The sequence below is a fragment of the Podarcis raffonei genome, chromosome 1 (genome assembly GCF_027172205.1).
Source record: "Podarcis raffonei isolate rPodRaf1 chromosome 1, rPodRaf1.pri, whole genome shotgun sequence".
Lineage (NCBI taxonomy): Eukaryota > Metazoa > Chordata > Lepidosauria > Squamata > Lacertidae > Podarcis > Podarcis raffonei.
The window spans coordinates 21,459,655-21,470,635 of NC_070602.1; the positions used below are offsets into that span (position 1 = coordinate 21,459,655).

Below are 10,981 nucleotides of genomic sequence, written 5' to 3' on the forward strand. Positions count from 1 at the left end.
GAGAAATGTTGGAGGGTATGGCATTATGAGAGGGGGGTAAAAGTGTTCTCCCGTCTACTTTCTCTATACCGTGAATATGATTATACTGCTCTGTTATGTCTCCCTCACACTTATTTTTCTAAGGGAATTCTTAAAGTACCTTCCAACCAAGCACATTCTGGGGGAAATAAAGGAGCAGCTTTTCGAAATACAAGAAGACTATGAACTCCCCACTGTCCAGCAGAGGCTAAGAATGTTCAGAGGGCAAAAATGCCCAAACCATCCATGTGCGGAGGGAGAATTGGACCCGCCCCGCCCCCTGTCTCTAATATAGTATGAAAATTGCACTATTGCTTTTTAAAGTTCGTTACTCAGAAGGGGGCTTTATGCCTTTTATTTTAAGGATAAAACAATAAAATGCAATAAATCAACCCCCTTTGTGGAGTTGTGGGACCTGCTCAAAGTCCACCTCTTTTCTGTGGATCCTTTGGGACAAGTCCCTGCTCCCCATCCCTGCCAATGTAGCCAAGCACAAGTCCGTGCCACTGAAATCACAGCGATTCTGCTATTCTTTTCCTCTGGTCTGGATGCCTCCCCTCCCTCTTTTGCTTCTCCTCTGTCAAAGTGCAGAGTCTGTTGCCTTATACTCTGCAAATGTGGCCTGCACACAGATGGTACCATCTATAAATAAACAAACTGACAATGGATAGTCCCCTTCCAAAAGAGTCAGACGGAAAGAGGCTTGCAAACAGGTAACGGTCATCAACAGACAGCTGTTGAAGAAGGTGCTCATCTTTGGCTTACCTCCTGGAGAACCTGGGCCAGGTTGTTGGTCTTCAGCTGCAGAGCGTTCCCTACGATGGGCAGTGGAGGTGGGCCAGGTGGCAGCTGCTTTGCATTCTCTGGCGTTCTGCTCCTGACTGCAAGGAAAACAAGGCAAGAGATACATATGATCATCAAAATGGTCACTGTCCCTAGAGGCTCCATGACACCAGCTAACAGTGACTGAAATGACTCTAGATGAATTAATTTGCTTTCCAATTTTATATACTCTGAGGAGGTCACATATACATGGATTTTCACCAATAGGAATTCTAGGTTTCTCTGAGTAAATGAGATTAGCCATTAAGTAGATCAGGTTGTATAATCAAGAAATGAACTTCTCTGAACTTCAGTCTGTATCCTTTTTCTTCATTGATTAGTAAGGCAATGATAACGGCATTACTGAGCACAAGGTCTGTGATGTAAGACAACCAGCGGTCAGGTTTTTTTCTGCCAAACATTGTAATGTAGCCTTGAGGCAAATGGTTCTGCTTCTAAGGTGCTTTCAGGACCAGGTCCCTCAGGAGAGCTTCTTGTATACTCTGAGTGCTTGGTTGGAGGTTTCTTGCACCTCAGATGCCCACAAATGTGAAATAAAATTGAAATAAACTTGAAGGCAGGTCCATAATGGAGCTCAGCCTTAGCACAAATACATCCCTGTTAGGAGAACTTGCAGCTTGGGTGAATTAGACTGAGAAGTTTACACACAGTTTCTGGATTTCTACAGCTTTATTCATGCAGGAACAAAATTATCTTGGCAAGAACGATTTACAGGATGAGTAGAGATAAAAAGAGAGAGCAATAGCAGGCATCTTATCAGGAGAGAACAACAAAATGCTTTTACAGGTGGAGTTAACTTAGAAAAAGACTACGAGCAAATGCTGCCTTGCTTGCTACACAAACAGTGCTCTTGTGTGGTTTAAAGTAATACATGCATTAGCTAGCGGTTCAGGAGAAGGATGTTTATTTGCTTTCCCCCAACAATCCCATCTAGCACTACCCACTAATGTGGACAGGACACACCAAGATAGACACACCTACACTATACTGAACAGAAATCGCGTGGCGGCAGTGAGAGGCCCAGTTAGGTAAAGTGGTACCTCAGGTTAAGAACAGTTTCAGGTTAAGAACGGACCTCCAGAACGAATTAAGTTCTTAACCCGAGGTACCACTGTATGTTGAATTCTTCCCTGCTTTGCACCATAAGGTCCCATGGCAGGTTACAGCAATCTAAAATATCAATATGAAGCAGTATGGTGTAGGTGTACTCTCATTTTGACTCAAGAAAATCACCATTTTATGGTTCAAATTGGGAAAAATAAATGCAGTAAATGGACCAAAGGCTGCCATCAGAGGTAGCAACAGAACTGCCGATTCACAACGCTCAGAAGAAATTAAATATTTTAATTTTTTTAGTTTCTTCTCCCGTTAGATTCACAAAATGTTTAGGGGTATGCGTACCCCTGCGTTCCTCCAGAAAAAGCACTGTACAGTGGTACCTTGGGTTACAGACGCTTCAGGTTACACACTCCGCTAACCCAGAAATATTACCTCGGGTTAAGAAGTTTGCTTCAGGATGAGAACAGAAATCGTGCTCCGACGACCCGGCAACAGCAGGAGGCCCCATTAGCTAAAGTGATTCTTCAGGTTAGGAACAGTTTCAGGTTAAGAACGGACCTCCAGAACGAATTAAGTACTTAACCTGAGGTACCACTGTACATTATTAATAATATTAATACTATGTTGTTGTTGTTGCCACCCATTCTGCATCTGAGAAAGTATGCCCTAGCAAATCTTACTCCCTTTACAAATAAATACAGTTAAGTCTTTAAATTGCCACAGACCTCCTCCTATTTTTATATACAACTTAGATAAAAAGAAGCAATGGCAAACTGCTTAAAAGTGTGGGCATGGGAGAGGGTTTTCGTCAGCTAATATAAGAAGAAGAAGAGTTTGGATTTGATATCCCGCCTTTCATTCCCCTTCAGGAGTCTCAAAGCGGCTAACATTCTCCTTTCCCTTCCTCCCCCACAACAAACACTCTGTGAGGTGAGTGGGGCTGAGAGACTTCAAAGAAGTGTGACTGGCCCAAGGTCACCCAGCAGCTGCATGTGGAGGAGCGGAGACACGAACCCGGTTCCCCAGATTACGTGACTACCGCTCTTAACCACTACACCACACTGGCTCTCATAAGCTTGTTCAGTGGGGCAGTTTGAGACAAAATACTACACTTTAATCCTGTGTGGACGTGGTCTATAAATGTCTGTAAGTTCTGGATTTACATCATAAGCAGCAGGTCATCCTTAGATTAGATGTGTCAGGGGAATCAGTAGTGAAAGTACAGGTTTGCCACTGATCATACAAACAAATACAAATGCTGTGGGTTGGGGAGGGGAAGAGGATTAAGGGCAATTGGGGCTAGGGAGGAATACAGAGGTTTGGGGGCATGTGAGGAAGGGGGAGGATTCATAGGGGAGGTGGGGAGACGGGGCTGTTTGATTTTGTTGTAAAATTCCAAAAATAAATAACAAAAAGTTGTTTGCATTGCTAATTAAAAGTAAAAGGTTGTGTTTCTGCTGTCTGGATGTCATTTGCTAAAACCAAACGTGTTTTAAAAATAGAACCTATACAGCAGAAATACGCAGCACTGTGTTCAATGGTGCTTACTCCCAACCATGCACAGAACTGCAGTCATGTGCCATAAATTTAATCATGAGATTTTATTAGTAATTTGTTGTGAATGTCTGTGTTTTTAAGGTGGAGGGATTTTTTAAAGCAATGTGTTAGTGAAGGGAGAAGATAGGGTTAAACTCAATAATATCTGCACCTAAGTTAATTTCTGCAGTTGTGGTTAAGCAGCTAACAAAAACCACAATTGCTTTAGCTCTGCAGGCCAGGAGCTGCTTCCTGTTTGCAATTGTTTTAGCTCTGCAAGCCAGGAGCTGCTTCCTGTTTGCAATTGCTTGCACTCTGCAAACCGGGAGCTGCTTTCTGCACATGCTCTCTAATGCAGTAACGCAAGAGAAGAACACACGAACAAGGCAAGGAGGGGCGTTTAGCTAACCATATAGCCATATGCCATATAAGGAAATAAGCTTAACCTTGCCAGCTGATTGGAGGGAATTGGGGAGATGGACATGCTCTCAGGTATAAAAATGCTTGTTTACTTGTATCGTTGTAGCCAGTCTTTGGAGAGGACTCCACTGGCTGCCTCTGCGCAGATCTCAATAAATCTCTTTTCTCTGACCAAGAAGTCTCTGGAATTGTTTTTCCCTTCTGGCCACGGGGTTGGCGGACCGCTGGACCTCCGGGTACTGCTAATCTAAGGCTTCATTTTGGGGGCTCGTCCGGGATGGGTCCCCACCCCACGAAAGGTGGACCGAGGGGCCAGACTCGACCGGGTGAGCAACCAGGACTAGCGCTCGCAATCTCCAGCGCGCACCCTGCCAGTTCGTAGGGGGAGATCGCCACGCCGTGCCTGAGCCGAGAAACCTGGTCGGGGGAGAAAAGAGGACGGCCGAAGGAGGGGTCCGCAGCGGAACAGGTAAGCCCTAAAGGGAAAGGGCGTGGTAAGAGGCTTGATCAACCTCACCTGGCCGTGAGCAGTAGAGTGCCGCCAGGAAAGGGTCTGGCTGTGAGCAGTAGAGTGCCGCCAGAAAAGGGACAAAGGGAAAACTGGTTGTGAGCAGTAGAGTGCCGCCAGTTAGGAAAAGGGGAAAAGGAAAAGTGGCAATAAGGTGCCGCTAGACAGGGATGGGAAAAGGGGAAAAGAAAAAGTGGCAATAAGGTGCCGCCAGACAGGGACGGGATAGGAGGAAAGGGGAAAAAAAAGAAAGAAAGGGGGGGCTTGGGTGTGTGTTGTGTGTTGTATGTGGTATAAGGATACTCCAGTGGAAGGATGAGTGTATGAGAGGTCGGGGCTTAGCGTTCCCCTTGGCCAAGCGTGTGTAGGTCCGTGCGGTTCTTGGCAGCGCGAGCTCATCCAAGCCACGGTCTGCAGTGAGAGCAGTGTGTGTGTATAAAACCTGGTATAGGAGCGGAGTATTCCTGTTAGAAAATGGGGTCTGGAGGTAGTAAATGTACCCCTTTGCAATGTTTCTTGAATAATTGGAAAGCAGCTACGAAGCATGATGATTGGGGGTTCAAATTGAGAAGAGAGAGGATGAGGACATTATGTGAGGTTGATTGGCCCACCCAAGGAACTAATTGGCCATCGGAGGGCAGTTTTAATTTGCAACTAATCAACCCACTATATCAAAATATCTTGGACGTCACCCAGACCAGATCCCCTATATTTCTACCTGGAAAACCAATGTAGAAAAGAATCCACCGTGGCTGAAAGCCTGCCGAGGCGACGCCCCACAAAATACAATATGTGCAGTCCGACCGGCAGGGAAGTCAGAAAGGCCCCCGGTGATACCAGACCCGGAAGGAGAAGAGGGGGAAGTCGTTAAACCGCCGCCACCCTATGCTCCACCAACTGCCCCTCTAGTGAATCCCCTGGGCCCAGGGCCCCAGGACCAGGGAGGAGCCGGCCCTCAGCCTGAACCCTCCAAGGTTGATGAATTAGAGAGCGAAGAGGAAGAGGATGATGAGGAGTTTATGAAGGGACTAATTGAGTTAGCAAAGAAAGGAAAAAGGTGGACTCAGTATCAGACGTTGAGGTTGCAACAGTATGTACAACCCTATGCGGAAGAAGTGGATGTTAGTTCCCATTTGTTGGCAGCAGCAGGATGTTCCCAACACAAGGGAAGAAATGGCAGAAGGAATGGATAGAAGCAGCAACCAGGGCGTCCCTCTATAAGTCCCATAAGGCACAGAAAAAGGGTGGGACTGCAATCATGCCTCTACGCAGAGTGTATGACCCACCAGGCCCCCCCCCCCCAGGACAGGGTGGGGAAGCACCACCACGCACTTATACAGTCCAACATGTGCCTTTTTCAAGTGCTGATGTGTGCAATTGGAGAAATTAGAACCCTACCTTTGAGGAGAACCCAGATGATATTGCCAACGCCCCATTATAAAGGCTGCCTTTGTAGCTCAGGCAGCGTCCGATATTCGCCGAAAGAAAAAATCCAGAAGCCTGAGGGGTTCATCGGCCATGGGCTGGAATGGATGTTGGAGTTAGCTCAAACCACTTACAATCAGAGAGATGAGGAGGCCCAGAGAAAAAAGGAGAAGTATCAAACAAAGAAGTTGATGGCATTACAGGCTACCACACCCACCCCTCAGGAAAGAGGAAGTGCCCGGGGAGGAGGGCGAAGCCGCCTGGGGAGGAATCAGTGCGCCATCTGCCGACAGGAAGGGCACTGGAAGAGAGAATGCCCTATTCTATTATTAGGAAGAGATTTGTTGGTAAAGTTGCAAGCCCAAATTACCTTTAAGCCATCGGGAGAAGCCACAATGTCCACTATGTCACTTGGGGAACTGGTTGTGGAGGCACCCCTGAGGGAGTACTGGTGCCTCATGATGGTAAAAGAAGAGGAGGGACCCATCCCCACCAGTATTCTGGAACAAGTGAACCCCGCGGTATGGGCTGAAGGCAACCCCCTAGGAATGGCAAAGAATATCCCACCAATAATCGTGAAGCCCAAGCCATTTGTCAATCCTGTTGCAGTAAATAAGTATCCCATCCCACGAAGGGCGGCTGAAGGAGTGTGGGTGCATCTAGAGCGACTGCTCCAACATAGGATCTTGAGGCAATGCCAATCACAGTGAAACACCCCTTTGTTACCAGTGAAGAAAGGAAGCAGGCTATTATCCTGATACCAGAACCAAAGAACCGCCGGGAACTCCGTGGCTTTCTGGGGTCTGCAGGATTTTGTAGGATATGGATACCTAATTACAGCATCATTGCCAAGCCTCTACATGAGTCAACCAGAGGAACTGAGAGAGACCCCTTTGTTTGGAGCACAGAACAACAGCAAGCCTTCGTGGATTTGAAGAGGGCACTGCAGCAAGCACCAGCGCTTGGCATCCCAAATCCTGAGAAACCCTTTACTCTATTCGTGGATGAGGACCAAGGGACGGCGAAAGGGGTTTTGTGCCAAAAATTGGGAAGCTGGCAACAGCCGGTGGCATACCTATCTGAGCGCCTGACGCCTACAGAGCAAGGTTTACCGCCGTGTATGAGAGCAGTTGTGGCAGTAGCCACCCTACTAAACAAAGCAGACAAATTCACCTTTGGCCAAGACACCATTTGTGTGACCCCGCATGCAGTCCCAGCTTTGCTTGACATGAAGGGTACCTATTTTCTCTCCCAGGCTAAAATGAGAAAATGTCAAATGTTATTGCTGCACCCGTGTTTGAAGTTCCAGGTTACCACCGCCCTCAACCCAGCTACCCTGTTGCCGGTAGGAGAAGGTGAGGAGCCAGCACACGATTGCATTGAGGTTATGGACAAAGTATATTCTAGCAGGCCTGACCTTAAAGATGAAGCAGACCCCCATTGGCCTTTGTGGTTTGTGGATGGAAGCAGCTTTGTTGAGGCTGGGCAGCGGAAGGCAGGCTATGCAGTGGTAGCCTTGGAAGACCTTGTGCTTGGCAAAGGGGCAGAAGATAAACATTTATACTGACTCCAAGTATGCATTCCTAACCTTACATGCCCACGGGGCCTTGTGGAAAGAGAGAGGTTTGCTTACCTCCAAAGGCAGTCAGGTGGCGCACCCGCAAGCATTATTGCGCCTCCTGGACGCAGTCTGGGAACCCGAGGCAGTAGCAGTGATACACTGTTATGGACACAAGACTGGACCAGGAGAAGTGGCCAGGGGAAATCGACTGGCAGACAGAGTGGCCAAGGAAGCAGCCCGGGAACCGGCCCCAGCATCGGTTATTGGAGCACTGGTCCCTGGAAGGATCTTGAGCACCGATGACAAGCCAATATACACCAAGCAGGAAAGGGACACTGCAGATGCTCAGGAGCTGACATTGTCCGAAGAAGAATGGTACCTTATTCCTGATGACAGAATATGGATCCCAGAGTCCCTGTCCCGGCAGATAACTTAAAGATATCATGAGTCCACCCACATGGGACCAGATGCTGCAACCAGGCAGCTGAAGCAGTGCTTCTACATAGCCCACCTTTATCAACTGGCAGCCCAGATTTCCAGGAAGTGCCTGCTATGTCAAAAGAATAACCCCAGAACCGGACCCTTGGCTCCCCCGGGGATCCAGCATATTGGAACTGCACCCATGGAAGACCTTGTTGTGGATTTCACTGAATTGCCCCGCTGTGGACTATACCGCTACCTGCTTGTGGTGGTCTGCACGTATACAGGATGGGTTGAAGCTTGGCCTACCAGAACTGAGAGGGCGTCCGAGGTAACCAGGTGCCTGTTACGGGAGATCATTCCCCGCTATGGACTACCTAGGTCAATAGGATCTGACAATGGACCAGCCTTTGTCCACTCAGTTTTGCAAGAGCTGGCCAAGGCATTGCAGATCACTTGGAAATTACACACGGCATATAGGCCTCAGAGTTCTGGAAAAGTTGAGAGAATGAACAGAACTCTAAAGAACCAGCTGTCCAAATTGAGCTCAGGAGTGTCCGAATGATAACCCCCCCCATGCTAGTCGAGATGTGCAGTTTGATAATTATGTGCAGTCACTCTCCCGAGATTTTCTCTCTTTCTTAACAGGTGGACCCAGGCCCACTGCTGTTAAAGTTGCTGACATCACCCCTTGGGTCCACCACACTCAAGTGAAGAAGGCTATTTTAAATTGGACAGTTACACCAAATCCTGATGATCCTCTGAAGCTAACCATCTCCAGAAGAGCGCCAGACGACCGCCCTGCTCGTGTCACTCCGGACGCTGACACTTCTACGCACGGCTGGACAAGTGGATGGGAGGGACGCCCGCGGGCAGCGTCCCCAACATAGAGACTTTTTTCCCCAGCAAATTCTAAGGCACCGCCAGGACTTTTGATATTGGGGCCAGAACTCTTTGATATGGTCACTCCGTGTGTCAGGCCTCTGCAAGGGTGGATATATATTCCTGTGGGTGTATGTTAATATATGTAGAGGGAGAAGCCCCTTTCGGATACAGTATGTTGGGAGGAAATCATGAGAGTATTAAGCATCCACAAGGACAGGTGGGAAAATTGGTTAAGGTAATAGGCTCCTCCTTAGGGAGGTGGGACACAACCTCCCAAGAAGCAAGGCAGCTGATAGAATACGAATATCAGTGGGCCCTTCAGCAATAAAACAAATATGTCCCAGATAATAATGTGAGCATTTCAGCCACCATTGACCACATGGAAACAATGATAGCTGGAAATCCGCTGAAGACTACAGGAGGTGATCCATGGGGTTGGGTATATTCCTGGCTGCCTCATGGCAGTTGGCTCAGGCATATTGTGGTATTATTAGCAGGGCCGCTATTAATCCTTCTGCTTCTTTGCCTCTGTATACCCTGCTTCGTGCAATGCTTACAAGGTGTGATGCAAAAAAAAATCATGGCCCTTATTGATCTTCCCCAGGATTATAAACCCGAGAGACCAGGACGAACCTAGGAGATAGGTTGTCCCAAAAGAAGACGAGGGAGTGAAGGGAGAAGATAGGGTTAAACTCAATAATATCTGCACCTAAGTTAATTTCTGCAGTTGTGGTTAAGCAGCTAACAAAAACCACAATTGCTTTAGCTCTGCAGGCCAGGAGCTGCTTCCTGTTTGCAATTGTTTTAGCTCTGCAAGCCAGGAGCTGCTTCCTGTTTGCAATTGCTTGCACTCTGCAAACCAGGAGCTGCTTTCTGCACATGCTCTCTAATGCAGTAACGCAAGAGAAGAACACACGAACAAGGCAAGGAGGGGCGTTTAGCTAACCATATAGCCATATGCCATATAAGGAAATAAGCTTAACCTTGCCAGCTGATTGGAGGGAATTGGGGAGATGGACATGCTCTCAGGTATAAAAATGCTTGTTTACTTGTATCGTTGTAGCCAGTCTTTGGAGAGGACTCCACTGGCTGCCTCTGCGCAGATCTCAATAAATCTCTTTTCTCCGACCAAGAAGTCTCTGGAATTGTTTTTCCCTTCTGGCCACGGGGTTGGCAGACCGCTGGACCTCCGGGTACTGCTAATCTAAGGCTTCATTAGAAAAGCAAGATATTTAAATCCCAGTGGCCTGACTCTGGATTTTATTATGGAGCTGTCATTGATGCACTACACAGTTAGGAATTGCCTCAAATGTTGCTGGGAACTGCAAATGGGGAGGAGAGCACTGTAGTGCTCAGTTGCTCCTTGAGGGCTTCTCATAGGCATCTGGTAGGCCACAGGGAGAGCAGGATGCTGGACTAGATAGGCCTCTGACCTGCTCCAGCAGAGTTCTCTTATGTTCTCTCTCCCAGGGCCAGGTGAGACTGCCAGAATCTTCTGAGAGCAGCCATTCAAACCACCCTAAAAAGCAACCTACTGCGCATGCTCCTGCAGCTATCTCTTGGAAGAGAAGGGGGAACAATAATTGCCACATCTTACTCTAGTAAATGAAGGTGTGCTGGATTGCTACTAATACAATGAATGGCAGTAGCTTGTGTTACATTACAAACCAAGGCTAAGCTCCGAAGTGCATAAGCAATGCCTGGTAGAAACTAGAAGGAGCTTGGGATTTCAGGGGGTGAAGGTATCAGTGGCTTGCAAAGCAACTCTTTCCTCCTGAAGCCTTGCAGAGTCAGAATAAATTATGCAAAGCAAATGTAGTTTACTGCATTAGGAATCCTCTGTATTTTACTGTACACAGCTGCAGTAATGTTTGGTTGTGAAGCAGTTTATAAATCTGCAAATAAAATTGCTATACTTGCATAATCTTTACAAGTGACAGCATTCACTTTGTCATAGTATTATTTATTTAGCTCTGGGAGGGTGAAGGACATCTATAAAGCCATTCCATTTCACCAACAGGTAAAAAAACACATACATCTGGATGTGCTCTTATTCTCCAGAAGAAGTGGAACAGTAGTTTTCTATGCTAGTGAAACCATCACAATTCTCCAAACTTTGGTTTGGAGAAGACCTTCAGGAGTTTCAGTGGGGACAGAGGACATGCATTTCAAGCCCCGAATTCTTCTCCAGCTTGAATTAAAATCAGAGACAAGTTCCTTCCTCTAGCCCCTTCCACTCAATGCAATGCAATGGAGAAACATTACTTCACTACTTTGAATAGGAGCATAATTGAGAGGATGCAGGA

General features: G+C 47.2%; 1 protein-coding gene across 1 annotated transcript in view; it reads right to left on the reverse strand.

The window, feature by feature from the left end:
* LOC128407562 (cytochrome P450 2C19-like) overlaps window positions 1–977 on the reverse strand; it is a 39,368-nt gene extending 38,391 nt beyond the window's left edge. The window contains exon 1 of the mRNA XM_053376070.1: window positions 784–977. Within this exon, the coding sequence (XP_053232045.1) occupies window positions 784–966 (183 nt within the window). The 5' untranslated portion in view covers window positions 967–977. The remainder of the gene's footprint in view (window positions 1–783) is intronic.
* Between the last annotated feature and the right edge of the window lie 10,004 nt (window positions 978–10,981).